Here is a 26,097-nt window from a genome sequence, read left to right on the forward strand (position 1 = left end):
CTCTGCGAGACGGGGAGATTGGTAACCATCCGCTGTGCACAGATGGGAAAATGAATTTATTTGAGTATTGGGGCCTTTTGTTCCAGTCTCCCAGCCAATACGCAGCAGGGATTTGACCAAGTGTCACACAAAACCAGCCTTTGCCCCATCCAACATTTTGGGTTGAAGTTGAAAAACTTTCAAACATACAGAAAAATTGAATTTTATTTACCCCATCACCGCGGCCTTCAACCATCACTTGGATTCTATCATTAACACGTAACTATATTTGACTTATTACTCAACCACCTACCCATCTCTCTACCCATTCACCAGTTCGCCTGATTTCCAAGTGAATATCCAAAGACTTTTTACCCAAATCAGAAAAGCTTCAGCGCAGGCCTGGATTTGATTCTGGAAACAGTTCGTTCTTCCTAGTCTACCTCGGCTATGCTAAGCAAAACCGCAGCACTGAGCCTGCTTTGCTTAAAGCCTGCAGCATTTCATAAATCTGAATTATTGTCATTATGTAAGATGACCATTTCCAAACAGGATTTCTTAAAATCATAAAAGCTAGGGGAAAGCCCTTATTTCTAGAATAAAATAAATCTCAAAGTTTGGTTCCATGTTTTATATTGTAAATGAAGTAGTGGCTATCTAAGGTTGATTGTCAGCGTGGTGACTGTTCTTGGGGTCCCTCGCGGTTCCCTGCTGGAGGACTCTCAGAGGCACACTGAGAGATACCTTCCTCAGAGATAATTTCTTGCGCCCCTTGAATGTGGGGAGGGTACGAGGGAAACAGAAATGGGTAGTCTTTTACGTTCTTGAAACAACCACCGGGAGGACCTGAGGCTTAGCAATAGGAAAACCTGAGCGGCCCACGTCTCCCGCGGGACGAGTGCGCGAGCAGCTAGTCCTCGGGGCTGCGGGGGGCTGAGGGCGCCGCTGGGTCCGAGTCCGCAGGCCCGGGCTCGGAGGCTTAAACCCCACGGCGTGGTAGGTCCGGGCCTCTCCGGGGCTGGGGGAGAAGTGTGGGGAGCCCCGGGACCGCCGGCCGAGGGCCTGAAGGAGGGTGAGGAGGAGTCTGGTAGCCTGGCTGGGAGGCCAAGGGTGCGCGGCGCCCGCCAGCCCCCTCCCGCAGCCTCTAGCACCGCGGCTGGGCGGCAGGCCGCGCCCGCTCCTTCAGCCCCGCCGCCGGGGAGGGGTTTCCCGGGACGAGCCGGCCCCTTTCATCCAGGAAGTGAAAGCGACGTCGGGGTCAATGAAAACAAACGGGGAGCCCGGGGGAAAGGAAGGCGGGCGAGGAGGAGGGAGCGCCGGGACGCGGGAGGGAACAGCTGTGTGGGTGAAAGCGCGAGCCGAAGGCCGGTTGCGGTCGTGATTTTGTCGCCGCCGCCGCCGAGGCTCGCCCGGGGATGTCTGAGACCACGCCTGACGGCCCCCGAGCTCCACGCGGCGGCCGCCGCCCCGGCCTCTAAGGGCCGCCACGTCCCGGCGGCGCGCGCGCGGGCTGAGGGCGGCTAGGTGCCGGCGGGGTTGCCCGGGGAGTGCCCGGGCGGGCCGGGAGGGGCTGCCCAGGCTCCGCGCCTACCCAGCACCGCGGCCGGCGCCCGGCCAGGAGGATGCGCGACGCCGGGCTCTGAAGCATGGAGGGGGTTCTGTACAAGTGGACCAACTATCTCACAGGTCAGAGGGCTCGGGTACCCCGGGGGGCGGCGGGAAGAGGCCGGGGGCCTTGGGCGGGTTTATGTGGGGGCCTGCGGAAAAGGAGGGTCAGGGGCCCCTCCCTTTGCCTGGCTTGTAGTGACCCTCACAGAGAACGGGTTCCATTTGCTTCCCGGGCTTAATCCCTCGCTCTGTCCCCTGTTAGAACTGGCCTCTGCAGGGGACGGTTCGAGACTGCGCACCTTCCTAAGGGTGGGCAGTGCGCCTGATCACTTCTTTCCCGGTGTAATAATACTTAACTTCCTCCTGTGGCTTCCGTAACAATTTCCAGTCACTCTGCGTGTGTTGTTGCAATCTCCATCCTTACTCACACTTGATTCGGCATTTTGTTAATAACTGAGTTCTCAGGGTATAGGACTAGAATGGATCCTGTAGGATCAAGATTCAGTTTTAAGAAATCTTGTCTATATTTTTCACATTTATAGGAAATTTTAGCTCGGTTTATTTTAAAAGTTCTCTTGTTTAAGTGGTTAAATTGTCCCCAGATAACGTTCTCTTAAGAGTTGGTTGTCAGTGAGCTATCTTTATGTTTTGGAATTAAGGTAAGGGTGAGAAATAGCGGCAATACACAGAAGTGGAACAGTCAGTGTCATGTCACCCATGAAGTGGGTTGGAAGGAAAAACTCCGAAGAATTTGTGTTTCTTTAGAAATGAGAGGCCAGCCAGGAAGGGTCTTTTTCCATGAACCCAACAGCCTGGTTCATTAAAAGATCCTTAATTCAGAGTTGTAGGCCCATCTCTGCCATCAACCAACAGTAAGGACAAGTCACTTAACCCTCTTAAGATCTCAGTTTGTGAAATATAGGATGATCAGTTAGCGTATCTTGAAAGGTGTCTTCCAACTCCAGAATTCTATGATCTCACCACATTAGAGGAAAGGAAATAGGTTTAAAGTAAGATTAAGTAGCAAATAAATTTCTTGTTTCAGTATAATAGGCATCTTGACTTGCTATCCACTTACTTACTCTGCTCAAAGTATTGAACCTCTTGGTAACTGAACTGCATGGTACACTCCATTTGTGTCCACCCTGACCTTGTGCAAAATCTGCACATAAACACTTTAAGGCATAATCATTGAGCTATGGTTGCCCCTTCCTCCCTTCCTTCCTTCCTTCCTCCCTCCCTCCCTCCCTTCCTTCCTCTCCTTCCTCTCCTTTTCTTTTTCCCTCTTTCTTTCTTTCCGATTAATTGGAATGCTAAAGCCTGATTTTATAGCAGCAAATGATTTAACATTTTTGATACATGCATGTTTTATTTTGCTCACACTAAAATGTCAAACATTTTGTTTCTATAAATAACATGTTTTAGCAGGAAACTTTTAAAAAACGAGGTAAATATTTTTTCCTAAGCATTCTCGTTTGGGCCGTTGTGAGAACAGTTAAGCTGTTTAGTTGAGATACGGTATTAACTTTAAAGACAGTGGTTTCTGTGCTTTGAAATGCAAATGATCATCTCATTGCAAACTCTCATAAGCAATGGTGTCAACAGTGTCTTGGGAGGAACCACTTATGCCTAGCCTAGAGCAATGGGTAATTACTGAGATGACTCATAATTTATTCCTGTAGTGGAATGTGGTCTTGGTGGCCATCTTTCTCATCTAGGGCACTGAGCCCCAGCTGGTTGAGCTTTTAACCACATGTGCTTAAGCTTTTAGTCTTTGCAGAGCATTTAAGCAACTTGCTAGTATGCATTGTAGAAGCTTGCTGAAATGAAATCTTTTGTTTGGAAGAATTCCACTTTAAAAATATAAATTTGACTCAGTGGCATACTGATTATTAATTTTAGTTCATCTTAGGTCAGAAGAATGAGCAGCTGTTCGTACTGAATGATTTTGAAGGAATCTTTCAGTTTCATGACAGTGTTCTTTGAGACTCCTTTGTAGAGATTAAGGATTTCAGTAACATTTGGTAGTTGAAATAAAAAGGAAGTTTTGTGTTTTTTTTTTTTTTTAAACAACGCCTATGAATCTTTTTCACAAAGATCTAGTCCTCTGTTGTATAAATGTGTGAATCAATTAGATTGTTTTAAATATTTCTTCAAAAAGGTGTGTAGAGATAACAGTCTTAATTATTTTAATATATTTAACTTTGGTCACCTTTCAAATTACTACAAATTCTACATGAGTCATTTTGCTTATTATTTGTTTTAAAGAGATATTGAATCACAATAATGCAGGCTTACAAAGTCACAATTTGTCTTATAGGCACACCGGACCTGAAGTGGAGTGTACTTTTACCACCTTGCTTATAATTTGTTTGCCTCGGTGAATTAGTGTTTGGAAAGATAATGGTTTCCTCATTTCTGTGCATGCTCAATATACAATATACTCTCATGGAATATACTGCATATCTTTACTCGCATGGATAACGTGCAATATCCCACTTTTTTGGCGTTTAATCACTCATTTAATCACTTGAGAAATACATTTTTTTTTTATCACCTGTTATGTGCCAGGCACCATTCTAGATGCTGGGAATGCAGTGACAAGCAAGATAAAGTTCATGTACCAGAAGAACTTACCTTTTGATTTGTTAGGATAGGCCTCATTAAAGGTTATAGTGTTTCATAATAAGAATTTTCCAAGTGTTTGAAAAGTTTTTAATTATTTTGGATATCCATCTTTCTGAACTGTATTATGACATTCCCTCTTGTGAAATTTAACCTCTTTATGATGTCATTTCAAAAGTGTTACAGGAAAAGCTATTTGGGGGGATAAGTCCTGGGTCTTTATCAGGAGGTAAGAATGAATCTCCCTGAAAACTATTTGATACTATTCGGCCCTGGAAAAACTGAATTGATTAAGCATATAGCAGGCTATGTCTAATGTAACCAGGCTGAATTGTGATTTAATAGTTACAGAAAGAACAAGGATAGTCACACTGCCTTCAGTGAGGCACTGTGCTCATGGTCACTGTGTTATTAATCAGTGAACTGTTGTAAATTAGTAGCATGCTTGATAAGATTTTAGGGAACACTGAGTTTGGCTTGCAAGAGTGGCAGTTGAACTCTGAGGAAAGCCATCAACCTCATCCTCAGCTTTGCTGTAGAGCCAAGTCTAGGACGGTTGTGTGATCTAGTCACTGAGTAAACGCAAATGAAATGAATGATTGCAGTTTCTAGCTTTTCTGCCTGAGCTGTGCAGTAGCCGGGCAAGGAGAGAGGGAGTGTGGGGAATCCATGCTCCCACCACAGACTATGCAGCTTCTGTGGAAGAGATTAGAATTCATTTAGCACTCACTTGTGCAAGGGAGTTTGCTTAGGCAAAATGTGAAAGAGGGGAAGGTCACATTGCAGAATTAAAGGTCTGGGTGGCACCTGAGAGGTCCTCTTGTTCAATCCAATCATTATGGAGACTGAGAATTTTTTTATATATATCGAAATGAAAAGATTTGTTTCAGTTTATCTAACTAAAGAGTGAGAATAGAGCTGGGGCTAGAATCTGTGTTTCTGTTGCTTTTTCAATTGCATTGAAACCCAACTCTCTTCCCTTCAGGAAAGGGGGAAGCCATGTTTTACCTTGTGTAGGGTTATTATTGAGGATGGGTCTCATGGGTTGTTAATGAGAAGGTTGTGAGCCAGAATAAAGGTATTACTCCCTATATCTATGCTGATCGACAGATTTCTGCAGAAGGCTCTCCCAACAAGGTGGGACTGAGGCAAGAGCATTTTGGGTAAGCCTTGGCCATTAAAAATTGTATTGTCAGAATGTTACTTCAGACCCAGAAAACATGGATGGCAAATTTTGAAATCATAGTTTTCTATGTGAATTAAAGTAATTTCTTATTAATCTTTTGTTATTTATAATCTTTGTAGGTTGGCAGCCTCGTTGGTTTGTTCTAGATAATGGAATCCTGTCCTACTATGATTCACAAGATGATGTTTGCAAAGGGAGCAAAGGAAGTATAAAGATGGCAGTTTGTGAAATTAAAGGTAAGTGAATATGTGAAATTAGAGAAATTTGAAGTTAGGCAAGTAAAGCGTTCTTCACTGCAATCTAAAAAGAGGGGAAAAAAGTATTTCTAGTCCGATAGGGCTCTTCTAATATATTTCCTTAGCAATTACGAGTGGCACTTAGCATTGTTAAGCACAGTTTTTTGCATTTCTCCTTTTATACGTGTACTTTGAGTTGAAATTCAAAAATCTTATAGTGTTAGTCTTCCAATTTGGACCTGAAAAATAATCTCTTGAGGATGCTACTTCAGTGTCCACATTGAGTCCACAGGTGTTCTCTTTCATTCTCATGGTAAAGGTATTGTGAGATGAGAAGCTGAGCTTTACAAATGATGAGGCAGGGGTGCCTGGCTGGCTTAGTCAGTAGAGCGTGCAACTCTTGGTCTTGGGTTCATGAGTTCAAGCCTCACGTTGGGCATAGAGCTTATTAAAAAAAAAAAAAAGCTGAAGATAATGAGGCAAGCTCTGTAAGGTTTTTGATAAAACATGAAGTCAGAGTCATAAACTCTAGTTCTTTGCTGAATCAGAGATAAGCTCTTCTGGGTGATAGAGATATTTTCCTTTTCTCCCAAAAGAGAAGAAATAAAGCAATAGGTCATGCTGTAATTTTCATGGTGGAAAGTTTCATGGACCATTGATTCATTTGTATGTGAGGTTGGGTTGTGTGGGGTGGAGGTAGGTAGGAGAGATCAGATAAAATGATAACAAAAAGTACTGAATTCTTCAAGGTATTGAAGGAAAAACTAAAGTACTGGAGGAGTGAATATCAAACACCTACAGGCTTTTTTAATTTTTCTTCTGTAGCTTGAATACTTGTCTTTCCTGAAGGGTACTTTCTTTGACACAGTGAGCTCTTGGTCATAGCTATCAAACGCTTCAGAGTAATCTTACTGCTCTGTGCATTTTCTTATTCAGATTAAACCAAAGCACCAGCTAATGTGTTATGTTACATTTTCCAGGGCTGGATTGCTAAATTTGTGTGGTTTCATGGTGGTTCTTAGTATGATTTAGCCATGGAGACAAAGTAGAAGTTTTGCTTGCTACACATCTGATTCTTCACATTCATTTAAGACTTCTTACCACTAGGGCTCTTTCCACAGCAGTGATTCATAACTTGGGGTAGATCAGTGTCATCCAGAGAGCTTTCTCCATAATGCACGTCTGCCAAGTGATTGTAACACGCTCCCGTTAGTTGAGAATTACTACTATTCTAATGGAAGGAAGTCATAGCTATCTAAGTTACAGAAACACTTCAGTCTAGTGTATTGTTACTGCGTCTTCTCTGAAATATTTGCAGTATGATTTTGTTGTTTATTTTTAACAAACATACTGAAATGGATACCAGTAAGTGTTGGCCTTCCAGCTACTCATTTTTGATGTACTTATTTTTAATTGCACCATCATCACCTGTAACACTTTAGAACTCCTCTTTTAGAATTGCCATCTGGGGGCCCCTGGGTGGCTCAGTCGGTTAAGCTGCTGCCTTTGGCTCGGGTCGTGATCTCAGGGTCCTGGTATCGAGCCCTGCGTCAGTCTCCTGCTTGGCATGGAGTCTGCTTCCTCCTCCACTGTGCATGTGTACTCTCTCTTTCTCTCTTTCTCAGGTGAATAAATAAAATCTTCAAAAATAAAAAAGAATTGCCTTATGAACCAGTTTATAAATCGCACAAGAAAAATACATTCAAAGCATGAGTTTTTTTTTTTAAAGGATGGTTTAATCTCATTTTATTCCCCAGATTTGATTCCAAATGATACTTGGTAAAAGTCAGAAATCAAACTACCAAGTTCAAAGATTCTCCACCCTTGAGGATATTTAAAAGACTCAGTGGCAGAATCCTAAGGCAATTCTAAAATGTTTCAAGCTATAGCAGCGTTTTTACTGTTGTTGTTTGTTTGAAGGAATCATTCTGTTCAAGAATAACATACAGAAGAGGAAACAAATCTTAAATATTCAGCTTGAAAAATATTTACAAAATGCATACATTCATGTAACCACCAATCAGATTAAGAATTCGAATATTATCAGCATCCCAGATGCTGGGATATTATCCTGTCTCCTCAGCCACTAATTCCTCTAAAAAGTAAACATTAATCTTTTATTGCCATAGATAAATATTACCTACTTTTGAACATTTTATACATGGAATAAATCAGTATTTTGTGTGTGTGTTGGCTTCTTTCACTCAACATTGTGAAGTTCATCCATGTTGTTCTGTGTAATAGTTCAGTCATTCTTATTGATTTGTAGTATTTCTGCTGTATGATTATCCCACAATTTGGCTATCCATTTTAGTATTGTTGTATATATATATTTTTTCCATTTGGGATTATAATGAGTAAAGGTGCCATAAAGATCCTTATATATTTCTTTTTTTGAACATATGTGTGCATTTCTCTTCAGTATGTATCTGAAAGTAGCATTGCTGAGGCATTGGACATATTAATACATTTAGCTTTAGCAGTATTAAAGAGAAAATTGCTCTTGATACTTGCTAGTAAGACCAACTTTATTCCAGTCTCTCTTGATAAGTATAGGGAGTACGGCAGTGGGGTTTTGTAGTAGGGGAAAGAGATTGGGCTCAACTCAGAATATGATAAGGAAAAGTGGGAATTTGTAGCCAAGGGGTCGGGGGGGGGGGGTCGGTGGATGGAAAATTACTAAGATAAAACATCAGGGAGTAGGGGGCATTCTTGCTAAACTGACCTTTAGGATTCTTGCTGAAGGCAGGCTGGGTGATCAGATATTACCTGGGGGATGTTGGCGGTAGAGGAATTTTTTCAGAGATTGGGAGTAATCAGATATTGATGGTGGAGGATTCTGGCTAAACTGACTTCGCAGAATTCCTGCTAAAATTGGACCGTGTAAGGACAGAGATGGAAGCCCAAGGCAGGCCTAGTCAAGCAGAGGGCTCAGAGGAGCTTGACTGAAGTTTGACCAAGGAGAGAATCTTTGTCGTAGATTATGCCAAACTGTTTACCAAAGTGGTTGTGCCAATTTATTCTTGAACGAGCAGAGCATGAGAGTTCCAGGTGCTTTGCATTCTTGCCAAAACTTGCATTATCAGTTTTAAGATTTTGAATATTTCTAGGGTATATACTGGTATGGTAGTTTTAACTTGTATTTCTTTAATAACTAATGATGAGTTTTTTTTTTTTTCTTTCAGATATTAATTAGCCAATTGAACATCCTCTTCTTTTGGAGTCCCTTTTCAAGTCTTTGGCCTAATTTCCACGTTGGGCTATCTTTCATGTTGATTTGTAGGAGTTCTTTATATAGTCTGAATGAGTATATTGTGTCTTCTTCCACTTCGTGGGTTGCATTTTCTTTCTGTTAAAGGTATCTTTTGATAAACAGAAGTTCTTAATTTCAATAAAGTCCAATTTTTCAGTTTTTTAAATTAGAACTTTTTATGTCCTGCTTAGTAAATCTTTTTTCTTCTTGAAGTCTTACTGTTTTACCTCGTCTAGTTAAGTCCATATTAGGTCTGTGATTGACTTAAAATTTATTTTTATATATGGTATCAACAGGGGTTAAGATTCATTTTTTCTTGTAGGGATATTCAGTTGACTGAGTATCAATTATGGAAAACAGCAGCCTTTCACCTAGTGCACCATAGGAACATCTTTGTCACGAAGTGAGTGACCGTGTACATTGGGTCTTTTTCTAGACTGTCTTTTGTTCCAAGGGCCTGCTTTTCTATCCTTGTGCCAATATCACACTGTCTTAATTTCTTTAGCTTTATACTTCTTAGTATCTGATAGTCTAAGTTTTCTGACTTTGTTCTTTTTCAGGATTGTCTTGGCTATTATTGGCCCTTTGCATTTCCTTAAGACAACTTAGAATCTGCTTGTAAATTTCCACAAGAGTCTGCTGGAATTTTGACTGGAATTATATTGAATCTATGCATCAATTTAGGGAGAATTATGTTCTCCACAATATTGAGTCTTATGACCTATTAACATGGTATATTCCTGTATTTAATTAGGTTTTTAATTTCAGTAATGTTTTACAGTTTTGCATATAGAGGTCTTGTCCATTTTATGCTAAGAACTTGATGTTTTGGGAGCCTTGTTCTTAAGTTTGTTGTCTTCTCAGGTGACTGCTCTGGAGGGGACATCTTTGATTAACACACCAATTTTGGTATGCTTAAAAAGGAGTCATCCTCGAGTGCCTGGCTGGCTAAATTGGTGGAGTGCTCGACTCTTGATCTCAGGGTTGTGAGTTCAAGACTCACATTGGACATGGATCCTACTTAAAAAAAAAAAAAAAAAAAAAAAGGAGTCCTTTTATTTTCATTTGTAGCAACAATTATTAGAAATTAGAGCTTTATTTTCTTTTGAGGTAGCTATTGGTGCTTTCACTAGTATTAACAAGTAGCCAAAAAAAAGTTACTCTTGGAGCCTGGGGATTTCAGTAGTTTTATCCGAGATTGGAAATCTTTTGCACCCATCATTGATTATTGCATGTTTATATATCTCACTATGTACATCCGAGGATGGTCTTTATAAGTAGAATAATAAGCTAGCAAAGCTTTTGTGGCACTATTTGCCATAGTACATCTGGTCAATATTTTCACTAATTGATCATATAAATTAGGGCTTCTGTCAGACTTTCAGGGCCCCTGAAAATTTGGCTCAACTCAGCTTGTCCATTCATGAATATCATTACCATGTAATACAACACGAGGCTGTATTTACGCTTATCTACTCAGGATTATGTTTATTATGTTTATTTCCTCATCTAGGCCTCTTTAGTGGAGTTTTTCCCTTAACTAAATCCTACTATTGTCAAATCCTTCTTCCTGAGGCCTTATTTCCTACCTCTTCTTACTTTCTCTCATTTTAATTACACCGGATGTCTCTGTACCAAAGAGTTTATCATTTACTTGTTTCAGTTATTTTTGGTGTGTCAGTTTTTTTCCCTGGTTAAATTGTCAGCTCTGTTAGAGCAAAGACTCCTTTCTTTCTCCTCTCCTATCTTCCCCCTTTACCAGCTCTTCTGAGCTGAGTAAATGCTTGTTGATTAAGGACAGTGTACCACAAATTTAATCTTAAAGCAAAGATTGAGGATTGGCTTGGTATAATCCTTGATTAGTTCTCTTTTGTCATAGTATCAAGGCAGGGGTGGTGTAGGAGAGGAGGAGCAGGATGTGGGGGGGAGAGGAGAAGATCTCAAATACTCATGCTTTTGGTGTGCCCTTAGTTCTGGACTGCTGTGCTAATGGAAGGTGGCCATAGGTACCCTTTATTGTGCTTCTTCTGAATGTCAGGCACTGTCCTAGGCTTGGGGGATACTAAAAAACAGACTTTGCTTTCAAAGAAATCGATAAAACATGTCTGATAAGTGGGACAGTGCCTGTGTATTTAAAGTAGTACAGGCAGCCCCCAGAGAGGGAGTTTTTAGTTTTTAGTGCTGTTTTCTCTTTCTCTTGCCACCGCCACTTCGGCCCCCCAGCCAGCGTGAGTATATGTGAGCGTGCGGTTTTGAGGGGTCGCCAGGTAGCCCTTTAGGGAGAGGCAGTGCCTGCATCCTGAAGCGCGACTTCTTGTCTTCAGTGTGTCTGAAACATCTAATACTGTGTGAGAGTGATGGATTCTCCCCAAATTGCTGAAGTTCGTGACTGTATCCCCCCGTGTTTATCATCATAGTCCATTCAGCAGACAACACAAGAATGGAATTAATCATTCCAGGCGAGCAGCATTTCTACATGAAGGCGGTGAACGCGGCGGAAAGACAGAGGTGGCTGGTTGCTCTGGGGAGCTCCAAAGCCTGTTTGACTGATACGAGGACGAAAAAAGAAAAAGGTAACTATAAATTTTTCTTTTGTGATGAGAATATTTTGTTAAACATAAATGTAAAGTGTCCTTTGCACTTTTAGTAATCTATCCTAAAGACATAATCAGAAATGTAGATAATTTACATGCATAGATACTCATCATAGTAAAAAAACTGTAAACGATGCAAAGGTTGAAATTTAGGGGAATGGTTCAGTAAACTAAAGGCTGACAATAAGTTGATACGTAGCCAGTAAAATGTTTACAAGGAATTTTAATAATGTGAGAAAATGCCCAACGTTAAATGATAATTGCAAAAAAGCGGGATTCAGAATTACATATCTAGGAGTGCCTGGGTGGCTCAGTCCGGTAAGTGTCTACCTTCGGCTCAGGTTATGATCCCAGGGTCCTGGGATCGAGCCCTGTGTTGGGCTCCCTGCTCAGCCTGGGAGCCTGCTTCTCCCTCTCCCTCTGCCTGCCACTCCCCCTGCTTGTGCTCTCTCTCTGTCTCTCTCTCTCTGTCCAATAAATAAGTAAAATTAAAACAAAACAAAACAAAATTACAAATCCATTCATTGATTAGCTCAGGAAAGATATGTAAAATTGGTCAAGTTGTTCCCTTTGGAAAGGTAATTTGTGGGAAGGAGACTCACTTTTCAAGCATCAGGCTCCCTGCTCAGCGGGAAGTCTGCTTCTGCCTCTCTCTCTGTCCCTCCTCCTGCTCATGCTCTCTCTCTCAAATAAATAAATAAAATCTTTAAAAAATATATATATTTTGGTAGTGAGTTTGCAGTTGTTTGATTTTTCTTTTCTATATTTTTTGGTTTTCCAAAATTTTTCATTGAGAATATATTTCTTTTATAATTAAAAAATAGTAGAAGTTAGTTAGATTACTGAAAACACTAAATTATGGGTATTGAAAAATGAAGGCCCAGAATTGAATTTATAATAATTTAAAAATATATGAAAGAACATCATGGGTAGAGTATGGCTAAAGGTAGGATAAGAAGGAATGGAAATTCACAATAGCCGAAAGGTGGAAATAACCCAAATGTCCATAGACAAAGAGATAAACAAAATGTGTATACATACAATGGAATATTATTCAACCTTTAAAAGGAAGGAAATCCAGACACATGCTACAACATGGGTGAATCTAGAAAGGTAAGTGAAATAAGCCAGTCACAAAAGGACAAATATTCTATGTTTGCACATACTGGGGTACCTAGAGTAGTCACATTTATAGAGACAGAAGGTAGAATAATGGTTGACAGGGGCTAGGCGGCAGGGGAGATGGGGCTATATTGTTGAATTTCAGTTGGGGAAGATGAAGAAATTCTGGAGACTAATGGTTGTAGGACATTGTGAATGTACTTAATGTCACTGCGCTATATACTTAAAATGGCTAAAACGGTAAATTTCATTATATGTATTGTACTACAATTAAAAAAAAAAAAGAAGGAATGGACTTACATTTGAGTAGAAACTAATTTAGGGTAGGTCAAATGGGCAGATAGAGCTGGTTTGGCCCACTGTGGCCAGAGTGGCTTCGTGGCTAGTATCACAAAAGCTGTGCCACTGATTCAGGGAACATGGAGAAATACCAGGATTTACTACGTGTATTTTCCCCTGCTTCCTCTGCTGTTTACACTGCTAGTTGAGAAGGTGTTGGTAAGTGAATGGCTGAGATTATGGCTGGTTATTTACTGTGTCTGGACATATTAAAGAAAAGAAAGTAAGCTCTTAATTCTGAAAACAATATAATGTGAAGGCAAAATGATGAAAGGAACAGAAGAAAATAAGATGTTTATGTAGTAGTTTTAACTACATAAAAATTAAAAACTTCTATAGGTCAAAATGCACAATAAAGAAAACTGAAAGAGAACAGATAAATCTGGAAAAGTGCTTTCAGTATCTAAGACAGGGGAAAGATTGCTCTCTTTAATGTGTAAGAACTTTTATAAATTATTAATTTGTATATTATTAAGAGAAAAACCGAACATCAGAACTGGAGAAATATGTAAAGGTTAGAAAAGACAATTTACGAAAGAAAAAATATAAGTACTTTTTAAATGAAAGATGAGTAATGGAATGGGAATATCCTGTATAAAACATCCAGTGGTTGGGGCTCCTGGGTGGCTCAGTGAGTTCAGTGACCAGTTCTCAAAGGATATAAAAACAATCTAACTGAATGTTTATATATGTTCTTTTCAGAAATAAGTGAAACCAGTGAATCTCTGAAAACCAAAATGTCCGAACTTCGCCTCTACTGTGATCTCCTAATGCAGCAAGTACATACTATCCAAGAATTTGTTCACCATGATGAGAATCCTTCATCTCCCAGCATAGAGGTATATACAAAGATGATGCCTTCATGTCTGGTTATGCTTTTTTTTTTTTTTGAAAGATTTTATTTACTTATTTGACAGAGAGAGACAGCCAGGGAGAGAGGGAACACAAGCAGGGGGAGGAGAGGAAGAAGCAGGCTCCCAGCGGAGGAGCCTGATGCGGGCTCAATCCCGGAACGCTGGGATCACGCCCTGAGCCGAAGGCAGACGCTTAATGACTGAGCCACCCAGGCGCCCCTGGTTATGCTTTGTAATACCCTGGTGGGTGAGCTTCTTCCCATAGGATGGCAGAGAAGCGTTTTCAAAATGAGCTATTTTTAGCTATCCTGGGCTGTCCCTACTACAGACTCTGGATATCTGTAAGATCTTCTAGATTATATCTATGCAACCAGCGAAAGTCAAGAAGCAGCACGTTTCTCTGGGGAATCAAGGCTTATCTTTGCAGCCAATGATTTGGAGTTTGGGGTGGGGAAGAGGCATTCCAGGCTTTGTTCTCTGGGCTGGAATCACTGGGCAAAGGCTGTTCTCTTTCTTTTGGTAATAAGGTTTCAGTGACTGAGAGTTGATAATTTAGCTTTATCAAAGAACTTTTTAAAAATGTCCTAGAACAGTAATGTAGGAATCAATTTTCAGATTTGTGGGGCCTGGCTATGAAATAGGTTCACACTTTCTGATAAAGGAGAATCGGTGGGCCCTACTGTTCTCTGGGTGAAAGGCCGGTATGGTTCCCAGTCTCCTTTTACCTAACTTGGGAGAAATGGGACAAGAAATCTTCCTGCCCCTCCTGTGGCCTTCTCCTGGTAGGGAGCAGTCTTCTGTGAGGTCACCTTTAGTTGCAGGCACGTTAAACCCTAGGGGTATTTACCATTCCACCACAAGCGCTCTGGAGGTCGGTGCCCTCAAATTTGCTCCAGCAGCTCAGTGACAGTGTCAAGGACCTGGGCTTGTTCTGTCCTTCCACTCTGCCATTCTTGGTGTATTTGGTTTTTCCCCTTATGCCCAAGGCTTCAGGGTGACTGCCAAGGTCACAAAGATGCAGGAGGCAGTTGGGGTAACCAGGGTGGAGAAAGAGACCTTCTCAACTTGCTGCCCCGGGCTTTTATCTGGGAACAAAGGTCTCAGCACCTCCTCAGCGGACTTCTCTCTCTCTCTCTCTCTCTCTCTCTTTTTTTTTTTGGTCTGGGTCAAAGGAAACTAAGAAATATCAGTATTTGACAGAGGGTCATGGACTAGCCAGGACTGGTTCAGACCAGTCTGTATTCATCCCCCAGGGTCAGGCCACACTGCTGTCTTAAAAAAATATCAGGGGTTGTATTCTAGCAAGGAAGAAGTGGGAGAAGGGGTTTCAGGGCAGATATGAATTGTTTCTGCCACTAAGTAATTCTCAGGGTGTTCCACTGCTGTCACCTCCTTCGGAATTCGGATACTTAGAAAATTATTGTTTAGGTTAGGTTTATCTAAGATACATTTTTGTACATAGTTTTCAATATGGTTGGTATTTGGTTTAAAGGCAAAACTCATTTTTTCTTAGACTCTAATTTCATACATTGTTTGCTTGAACAGACATTTCTTATTCATGTATTGCTTTAATTTTCTAAGGTAGTATATTTTAAGTAGATTTGCATGTAAGCTAGTAAGGTGTCTGTTGGAGATAATGTTTAGTCACTTGATTAGAATGTGGTGCATGATTCCATATAGTTGTGTGTGAGTCTGTTCAACTCAGTGTGTAATTTTTCAGAACATGAATGAAGCCTCTTCTCTGCTTAGTGCCACATGTAATACATTCATCACAACACTTGAGGAATGTGTGAAGATAGCGAATGCCAAGTTTAAACCTGAGATGTTTCAGCTGTCCCATCCGGATCCCTTGGTTTCTCCTGTGTCACCTTCTCCTGTTCAAATGGTTGGGAATTGTTTTTCTTCCAGTGATGTTGCATGTTTGTTTTTGTTTTTGTTTTTATTTTTAAGGGAGGAAACTGGCAGTGGGAGGGAAATAGTCAACAGATTGAATTTTTTTTTTTTTAGATTGTATTCATCTTTGGTGTTGGAGGCTTTCAGCTCTTTGGGCTCAGCGTGTGCCAAGGTCCTGATTGCCTCCCCTTGGAGGGCTGTGCCATTTACCCCAGTGTGCTGGGAAAATATTATAATGCTCTGTGGGTGTTGTAACACGGAAGAGGTTGGGGGCACTGCTCTCCTTGGGATAAAATTAGGGATAAGATTAAGCAAAGGGATAAAATTAAGGAAATCTTATAGGAGTTTTATGGGGTTTGAAGCAACACAATATAGGGGAAACAGTATTTTGTAGTCCGTATTTGGAATTGAGCCCTTTGAGTAGGCAAGTTACTTAATCTTTCTGGACCTCATTTTCTTCATCTGTAAAATAAAGAGTCTCCTCCACCAGCAGGTCGTTGCAAAGGGGCTGACCTCTTTAACACGGGTACTTTGTGTTAGCTTCTTTCCTCCTGATTGCCCTGGACAACAAGTACTCTTTGCTGGGGGCGATGGACTCGTTGTCCTTCCTAAGCTAATAAACTTGCTCGGGCAAGCTGTGCAGAACTAGTAGGTGAGACAGGGTTTGATGAGACTTTACATTTCTTTCATCTAAGTGTTTTCAGGGGCCCTTTTATAGAAGGAAAAATGCCACCTGGCTACTATTTTAGCAATTACTTGAAGGCTCATTTGTTAGAAGAAAGAATAGTGTACAACTTATTTCTACAACTTATTTCTTTAATCCACCCCAGCCAAATTAGCTATATGAGGTTAAGTAAAGATGACTACCTAGATTTATTTAGATCATTGTTTTCTAATCAATGTATGATGGGCTAATAATGTCCTCTGGGATAGGTGTACTATGAAAATGCGTTTTATGGGCAAATTATTTTGGGAAGTGCTAAGTTAAATGAATTGGGTTTCTCTGTCATAGGACTTCTTAGAACCTCTTTTATGCTGACATATTATGAATCTCTTAGAAGGAGAGGTGGTGTGCATTGTTTCTGAAATTTATTTGACACCCATCTTGTCTATTTTTGAATAACATCTCATAGGACAGTAGTGTTCAGTAGAACAGTTTGACAATATTGCTTTATAAAACAATTATAGATGTATTATGAACTGTGAAATAACCTATATGGTTGAACAAGAAAAGATCTTTTGAGATGGATGTATACAGAGTGTTCTATTCCGAGATCGGGCACGTTCGGGATGGTATGGCCATAGATGTCGGTTCTAGTGCTCTGTTCCTGACATTGATATATAAGGGCTACACGTTTTTTAAGGTGTCAAGTACAGACTTCACTACAAATATGACTGTATTTGACTTTATAGAATCAAATGCAATGAAACCACCTCAAAGCTGCCTTGTTTTTGTATTGAATTTCTGAGGAGAATCCTGTTACAAATGCTCTGTAGTCCAGAAAGGTCATACGTGTATTTTCTGTCTATGAAACTATAATAACTGTCTGTTTTTAAATCAGAACCTTTTATCAGTAGTGCCATTACAGAAAGTCCAATAAGCTAATCTAAAAAATATTGGTTAGAGGCTGCTTATTTTTACTTGCTTTGCCATTTTACTTCATACATCAAGCAGAACTTGTGGCTTATGATAATTAGTTCTGGAGGCACAGTGTGGAAAAAAGTTCAGACAGTCTTTGTGGGAAAATCTTTTTTTTTTTTTTAATAGTATGAGTAAATGGAAAATAAAACTGAAGGATTTGGGAATTCTAAAACTATTTAAACTGATTTTTAAGCTACTTTATGTAGTCAATCTCATTGTGTCCCTCCTAGAATAAATTTGCTTTCAATTTTATTTCAAATCATAATCAGAAATTCAAACAATCGTCATTTTGACCCACAGATTGAGTGATAATTGTAGTGGGGATGTCCTTGGGTGAGGAATCCCAAAGGACTTGATTTCTATTAAAGGAGGTGTTAATGTCCATTTGCATCTTGATGTCCATCATATTAGTGTTCCTGGACTATAAATTGGGTTGGTCATATCTGTTGTCATTTCAGCTGGGACTTCTCAGAGCAGCTGGTGGCTCCTGTTACAAATACAGTAGGCATTTACATAACACAGATGTTAGACTTGGACTTGTAAGACCCTTGAGCCCCTGCATATAAAAGCAACTGTCCTTAGTTTGTAGCATAAACTTTGCTTTTCTAGTACTTTGCTAAACGTTGAAATAATCTGTTTTAATTGGGGACCTTCTTCTATTTTTTGGGGGGAGTAGTTGGATCTTTTAAATTAAGTTTATAGTATTTGTTGTATTTATTAATGCTTTTATTTTTTTTTTTTTTATTTTTTTTTAAAGATTTTATTTATTTATTTGACAGAGATAGAGACACCCAGTGAGAGAGGGAACACAAGCAGGGGGAGGGGGAGAGGAAGAAGCAGGCTCATAGTGGAGGAGCCTGATGTGGGGCTCGGTCCCAGAACGCCGGGATCACGCCCTGAGCCGAAGACAGACGCTTAACCGCTGTGCCACCCAGGCGCCCCTATTAATGCTTTTAATCAGGTTTTTAAAGTTTTTAAAAAATATATGTTTTAGAGACCTATTTGAGACTTAAGGTTCTTCTTCTGAGTTCTTTAAAGACTTGAATTACTAATGCCATCTTCCATGAAAACCATACTTTAGAACATCTGTGTAACAGCTACCTGAATAATGAATTATAAAGAGAAGCTTTGCTACCAGACTCTTTTTGTGGCATTTAAGAAAAGAGAGGGAGAGGTAGTTACTAGAATATTTTCTGGCTTGCTAGATATTACTTTAAATAGTATGGTTTTTTGGATTGGTTATATACGTTTTAAATATTTTATATATATGCACATATATACACACACACATATATATGATACATATAAAATATAAAATTTTTTTATTATTGAGGAAAGGATCTAGCATGTTTTTGATATGTGTTCAGAAGGATTCCAATTAATGGTTATTAGGGACAAAGCTTGACATTGTGCTGCTAGTGTTGCTCGAGTCTGTAAAAGATAAATTTCTTGGCCAGTCTTCTTTTCCTCTGAGCAGATTTGTGTTAATTATGATAATGATAATACGTTAGAGTTGTATTATTCTACTTAATGTATGGATTATGCTCATTTTCTTTTTAAATTTCTAGATGAAACGTTCTGTCAGCCATCCTGGTTCTTGCAGCTCAGAGAGGTAAAATAACCTTTTCTTTTAATCAAGTTCTTTCAGAATTATACCTACTTAGAGAAATTCTTTGGGCCTTTAACATGAAGTAGTGTGGGATGGAAACTCTTTAGAGCAGAGCCTGGTTCTGATTTGCTTAGCAAATCTAAGTATGTCTAAGTATAGGGCCTAGCCCCAGTAGGTAGTTAGTGAAGATAAAATGAATGAATAAATTAAAATTAACCAGCAAGGTAAGCACCTTGTCTGCTCTTGTACCTTTTTAAAACGTTTGAAATTGTGTCAAATGATGGTTAGTAGAAATCCATTTTTGAGGTATCAAGGGTCCAAAGTTTAGGTTCATTTTACTACATCTTTTAATAGTCATATATTCATGCTGATCTGCTGTTTCGTTAAGAATTAAAGATCTTACTGAAAAAGAGAAAAACCAATTGATATTTTAAAGTATATATTCATATCAACACATTTAAGACATTTGTCTTCTAGATAGATCTTGCCAGTATCCCAGGCTACTAAAGTGTTCTTCATCTTGGTGGGTCAGTCTTTTAAGTTGCTCTGATTGTCTTATTTAGTTCTTTGGAAAGTGACGAAATTATAATGACAGTAGCTTTTATTTCTCTACATTAAGAAAAAGTGCTAACTGAGCCCTTAATATTGTCACTCTTCCCCATCCCCTTTCATGATTATGTAACCTCTGAACTATCATGTGCTCAGACGAGCCCTGTGATGTATATATATCCAATCCTGTCAGGGAATGAAGAGTTTCACCAGCTGAGTTTCCTAGAAAAATAGAAGCTTGATCCCTTTTACAAATTTTTATTTTTATGACAGAAATTTTTCTGAACTGTATTTTATCCTTTCTTCCTTATTAGATAAAATATAATTAGAATTCTTTTAAAAAGTTATTTATTTTAGAGAGAGGGAGAGAGAAAGAACATGGGAATGTGCAGGAGAGAGGGACAGAGGGAAAGGGAGAGGGGGCAGAGGGAAAGGGAGAGAGGGACAGAGGGAAAGGGAGAGGGGGCAGAGGGAAAGGGAGAGGGGGCAGAGGGAAAGGGAGAGAGGGACAGAGGGAAAGGGAGAGAGGGACAGAGGGAAAGGGAGAGGGGGCAGAGGGAAAGGGAGAGAGGGACAGAGGGAAAGGGAGAGAGGGGCAGAGGGGAGGGGAGAGATGGTTTTAGGCAGATGTGCTGAGCGAGGAGCCTGGTGTGAGGATTGATATCACAACCCTGAGATCAGGACCCTGAGATCAGGACCTGAGGCGAAACCAGGAGTCAGACATTTAACCAACTGTGCCACCAGGTGCCCCAAATATAATTATAATTTTAAAATTATTTTTTTCTTGATAAATCAAGATTGTCATCACAAACAGTAATGCTGGGCTTTCCACACGTGGTAGCTGAAGTGCTGTTGAGTGGTGATGATTTGCTTCTGTGTTGGATATTTTAGATTGATTTTTCTAGTTTTCTGATTTTCTAGACTATTTTTTATTTATTTGTTTTTTAATACTTATTAATTTATTTGAGAGAGAGAGTGTGTGCACACGTGCATGCAAGCGGGGCGGGGTGGGGCGTGGCAGTGAGGAGCAGAGGGAGAAGGCCAAGCTGACTCAGCGCTAAGTGTGGAGCCGGACATAGGGGCTCAATCTCACCACCCTGAGATCATGACCTGAGCTGAAATCAAGAGTTGACGCTTACCTGACTGAGCCACCCAGGAGCCCCACAGACTGCTTTTTAAAATAGTTTTTGTAGCCTCCATTTGCCATGTCTGTTTTTGCTGCTGTCAGTGAGTTGACCTCTAGCATGTTCCTTACCTACTTGCCTGTCCCCTTCACTCTGCTTTTTTTGATCAGATATGGATTGACACTCGGTACATGCACTTGTGAAGTCATAACTTGTAGTTCTCAGACATTTGTTAACCCTCTGATATATCTATGGTCTCACTGGACCCTTCTCTATAAAAGAGATTGCTTTATTTTACCCTCTTTCCATTTAGTTTGGCTCAGAGGTCATATTCAGGTTACCAGCTGGATTCTACATGTTCTGACTTGCCTGTGGCCTGACCTCTGAAGGAGTCGAATGTTGCTAAAATAGAAATTTGGAAATAAAAATAGTTCCTCTTTCTTTTGAAGAAGTCATTTAAAACTCCAGTTAAGGGGCGCCTGGGTAGCTCAGTCCATTAAGCGTCCGACTCAATTTCAGCTCGGGTCATGATCTCAGGGTCATGAGATTAAGGCCCATGTCTGGTTCGTGCTGACTGTAGAGCTTGCCTAAGATTCTCTCTCCCTCTGTCCCTCCCGGCCTACCTGTACCCTCCTCACATGCATGCTCGCTCTTTCTAAAAACAAACAAAAATAAAAAAACCATGCCAGTTAAGTTGAGGGTGTTGTCATTTGTTTAAGGCCTTACAGAATAATGAGTTTTATTGAATTTGTAGGAGTAGCCACTCTGTAAAAGAACCAGTGTCTACACTTCACCGACTCTCCCAGCGACGCCGAAGAACCTACTCAGATACAGACTCTTGTAATGATATTCCTCTCGAAGACCCAGATAGTAAGTTACATGGGGCTCTGCCTCTCTCTTTGGCTTATTCTCCAGAATCGTTGTGGCACTCTTCAGGGTTGAAATAAATGAAGGATACTGATAGTTGGCACTGTGCTTTGCTCTTGGACTCATTCCTTACTTCAGAGCCAGGCGAACAGCACACAATGAACAGAAGCTCGTATTTCCTCTTACAGACATTGTTATTACGTTGTTATTACCTGAGAAGTGCTGAATACCTCTATGTAAGTGCCATATCTTTGATTTATATATATAACATCAAAATTTCTTCCCTCTACATTTTAGTAATCTCTTAGTAATGTTCTACTCCCACTATATTTACATTTCAAAAACATTTTAGAAGAAAGTGTGAATTGTGGGTAGGATTCTAGGGGAAAATAAAGGCAAGTTCTAAGATCAGAGGAAAAAAATCAGCATTGTTACTTAAATAATTTGAAATGGACAAGGAAAGTAAATTTTTCTGGTGGTGGTGCTAAATTGTAGTAGCATTTATTCCTGTACCTTTTTCTCCCTTTCTCTTTAAAGAGGCAGCATACTATGATTGAATACTTTAGGAAAGTATTTATTGTATTTTTCTCTTCATAGAGAAAGCTTTGAAAATATGTCAGAATATCTAGTTAGACAGTAGTGACCATGATTTCCAGTGAACACAAACAGGTCTTACTATTACAACTCCGTTAGTAGACTTTGGCTTTTCAGAGTCTTTACTCCTGCCCATGAAGCATGTGTGATGGAAATTATATACAGTTCCTAGTTTGGGCATAGGTCGTGTTCCAAGAATTGGTAAGTCTGTTGTTTGGAACACAGATTTTATTTCTCTTGTGGAAATGACATGATAAATGATGTTTAGATTTCTTTAGGTTGCCCGGAAAAGTCCAGCAAATCCTTGATTAAGGTAGAGCTGTTTTACTGAAACAGAAGGTTAAACAGTTTAATGAGAGGGCAAGATAAAGTTCATGAAGATTGGTGGAGTTTGGAGAGGGACTGCTGGTCATTTTCAGATTTTTAGAAGGTGATGGCCTCTTTTTTTTGTTGTTGTCCATTTTTCTTCCAGAACTGTATATTGATAGAGCACAACTCTATGCTCATTGCCATTTTTGAACTTAAGTTGGGACAGTGGGTAAAAGAAGGAAGGAAAAGGGGTGAGGGTGGAAAGGGGAAGGGAGAAAGAAACTTTCCCAGGCCAATTTAGTACAACTTAGAAGAGATAAGAGAAAGAGGGTTAGAGGTTAGGCGTGGGAAGAAAAAGCCAGAGGCAGGTAACGTAGATTCTGATTTACCTTGTTCTTTTTGCCTGGTTTACATGACCCTTTGAATCTAGAGCCCATGAAAGAATTCTGTATGCTGCCTTGTACTTCTGTCTAGATGCTGTTCCTTTTTACTTTAAGGGGATCATTTTCATTTGTGATGGCGAAAATAGTTTTTTTTTTAAAAAATCCAGCCATTTTTCTTAGCTCTCTTAAGCACCCTGGTTTTGAATTTTTGAAAACAATTTTCATAAGCTCTCAGTGTGCATGTCTGTCTCCATTTAGCATTCCCATGGTTAGCTGTTAAGGAGTATAACAAAACTAGTCACATATACCTGCACACACATGTACACACATACACACGTGTGTCCGTATTTATATACATACATATATCTCAGTTCTCTAGGACGTTTTTTAAGTTGGGAAGTGTGGCTAGGTCAGAAGTTTTATCCTTAGATTTCCTTCTGTTTATCCTAAAGTTTAGTGTCTTAGTTAGTTGACAAAGTGGAGACTGAATTAGTGCTCTTCTTTAGAAAGTACGTGTCTTCGTGGCTGCCCCACTAGGAATATTTATCTTTTCCTTGAGAGAGAGAACGCCTTCTATTTTCTGTTAACTAGATCTTAAAAAATTACAAAAGTAGTAAACATTCATGGTAAATTCAAATAATATATACATATAAAAGTGCAGTTGTTTTGAAATGGGGCCCTGCCAGTGTGTTTAGCTGTGTTCAGTTGGAGCTGCGGTGATAGTTCTGTGAGTCATATTCCAAGTGGAAATATGGGAACTTTCCGTGTGAGGTACCTTGTCAGCTTTGCTCAGAAAGTCTTAGATGAAAAGAACAAGACCTGAATTAGTCCTAGTTCTGTTACCAATTGTGGGATCTTGGGTTAGGCATGTAACCTTTTTTGGGTCTTGTTTTTCTGTTGTTGGGTCCCCCCCCCCCCTCCGAAAACAAGGAGGATACTAACAGCATTACAACAATCAGGCTGAAAAATCATTAGTTAACTAAGACGATATTCACTTCAGCATGCATTTACTGACTGCCGTTATATGCCGGCCATGGTTCTAGCAGTGAACAAAACAAATAGCTCTCCTTCTGGTAGCTTCATCATCTATTTCATTAACTGTGAAGTTTCTCCTTATGACTGCCAGTAGTGGGAAAGTGAGATTTTTCTCTGTTAAGCAAACAATCAAAAAATTAATAGGAAACTGAAGGAATTTCACGTTCCTAAATAGGAAATTAAAAAAAATTTTTTTTCCACGGAGAACTGGAGTTAATATTGATAGGATGTTTAACCTTTTAATTAATTTCTTAATAGGACCTGTTCACTGTTCAAGAAATACGCTTAATGGAGATTTGGCATCAGCAACCATTCCTGAAGAAAGCAGACTTATGGCCAAAAAAAAATCTGAATTGGAAGATCCTCTTCCATCCTTCTCCTCCTGAGGAAATGGAAGTGTCCAACTTCCTCTAAGTATTGCTATGCAAAAGCTGCTGTAATTAAACTATGTTATAGGGAGTAGTTTTTCCCTTAGGATTTCTCTGCACTTTATAGAATACTGTAAAACAAACAAACAAACAAAAAAACAACCCACATACCTTTGAAGTGTATTTTATCTTTATATAGTTTATTTGCAAGAGTATTTTCCTAATAACTTCACAGTATGAATGTGCATCTTTTTTTTTTTTTTAAACAAATGATGGTGTAACATTTTGACCTCCATAAGGACAAATGTAGATATTTTTCTAAAAAACTGTGAGGGACTGACAGATTAGTCAGTGTGTATTGTAGCTTATAAACATGAAATCTTATAAACATAAGGTTTCTGTTTGACAGAAGTGTGATATATGTAACTTGTGCCATGGACCAGATGGTCACTTTACCCCAGCTAAAAATGAGTTACGATAGCAGCTTGATGGTGACTCTATTGTATTCCTTTAAGCAAAAGGAAACATTTAATATTCTAAATATTTTTAGCCCAAATACCGTGACATATTGAGGATTTTTTAAAAACCAGACTGTGCTGTCCTTCATATGTGAAGTTGACACTACTGATTTGTCAATACCAAATGTTGGGTTAAAGTATTTAACTTTTATTTATTTATTTTTCAGTTGCATCAAAAAATGATTGCATCCTAACTTTTATGACCTACCAAATTTAAGAGGTGTATACATTGTTATTTACATTGTTCTAGAAGAGAGGTTAATGTTGTAGTGACCTTGCTCACTTACACCAGAGAAATAAACGCCTTTCAATGGAAGAGGATTTTAGTGCTTTTTTCCTAAAATAGACATTAAGCTGCTGTTGTAAGGTATTATGTTTGCAGCTCTTTAGACTATCTAGAGACATTTTTTTAATTTATGACTATTTATACAAAAAAGGAATTCTGTCAAGGTGACTGCCCTACATCATTTGAGAATGGCATTATTTAAAGAACAAATAGCGTTTTTTGGTAGTGCCTGTCCATACCTATTGTCAGTGTTTGCCTTGTAAACTGTTTTTTTTTTTTTTAAATTCACTTTGGAGTGATGGTTTTGTCCAAGGTCTTGGATGAGGAGCACTTTAAAACAAACTGGTTTGGTGTTTTTAAGTTAATCACATGTTTAATAAATACATGGTTTTTGCATTCAAATGCATCATATAATACATTGTATTTTTTACATTGTTGATACTCTGTCTAATCTTTATCAAGTGCTATTAGTGTTCTTTATTGCTTTGATTTTGTTTATATATTTGGACCTCCCAGTGAATGCACAAATGGGGCATATTTTTAGGTTTGTTGCCTATGAGCTTAGAATAGTGTGGCCTATTTCACTTTAAATTTCTCTCGTAGGTTTATGTGGGACATTTTTTTAAAGAGTTAATATTTGGTATTTACTTCACTAAAATAAATCTGTAATTGTAAGTTTAAAGTGGACGTAAACAATCTAAATACATTAATACGCATTTAGATAAACTGTATGCTCCTTAAAAGTATTTGTGGTTTTAAATAGCATACAGGTCATTAGACTATATTAAGTGGAATTTTTCTTCTGCTCCTATGTTGTATTTCATATGTTTAATTTGAGAAAAGTTTAATAATGTAATAAGTTTCATGTTGAGTAATCAGAGTTTTTGCTTTTTTTTGTGGTAGTAAGAATTTGCATAGTGCTGAGATCATGAAAGTCAAGGTGCTACTGATAGGGAGTTTTTCAGGTCGGTATTTTTTTTTGAACCAATAGGTTTATAATGAAAACACTATAACAGGCTTTTGAACTCATAGGAAATAAATCCATTTTTTATTGCTTTATCCAAAAAGATGAGTTCCTGAACCGTTTTCTGTAAATATTTTTTAAAATAAAATACTATCATTTC

The 26,097-nt window shown here is 39.2% G+C and overlaps 1 protein-coding gene across 4 annotated transcripts; it reads left to right on the forward strand.

The window, feature by feature from the left end:
* The first annotated feature begins 1,250 nt into the window (after positions 1-1,250).
* Positions 1,251-26,097, forward strand: PLEKHA3 (pleckstrin homology domain containing A3). Of its 4 annotated transcripts, none has more exons than XM_057319005.1 (8): positions 1,253-1,665; positions 5,518-5,634; positions 11,347-11,460; positions 13,645-13,781; positions 15,517-15,681; positions 18,900-18,943; positions 21,368-21,483; positions 24,060-26,097. In XM_057319005.1, exons 1-8 carry the CDS (start codon positions 1,626-1,628, stop codon positions 24,185-24,187), a joined length of 861 nt encoding a protein of 286 aa, XP_057174988.1. In that variant the 5' UTR covers positions 1,253-1,625; the 3' UTR covers positions 24,188-26,097. The 4 variants fall into 4 exon arrangements, with proteins under 4 accessions (XP_026348223.1, XP_057174988.1, XP_026348220.1 ...); XM_026492435.4 differs by having other exon boundaries at positions 1,255-1,665; positions 11,305-11,460; XM_057319008.1 differs by lacking the exon at positions 1,253-1,665 and adding an exon at positions 8,820-8,992 and having other exon boundaries at positions 5,571-5,634; positions 11,305-11,460.

The sequence above is a fragment of the Ursus arctos genome, unplaced genomic scaffold, assembly GCF_023065955.2.
Source record: "Ursus arctos isolate Adak ecotype North America unplaced genomic scaffold, UrsArc2.0 scaffold_1, whole genome shotgun sequence".
Taxonomy (NCBI): Eukaryota; Metazoa; Chordata; class Mammalia; order Carnivora; family Ursidae; genus Ursus; species Ursus arctos.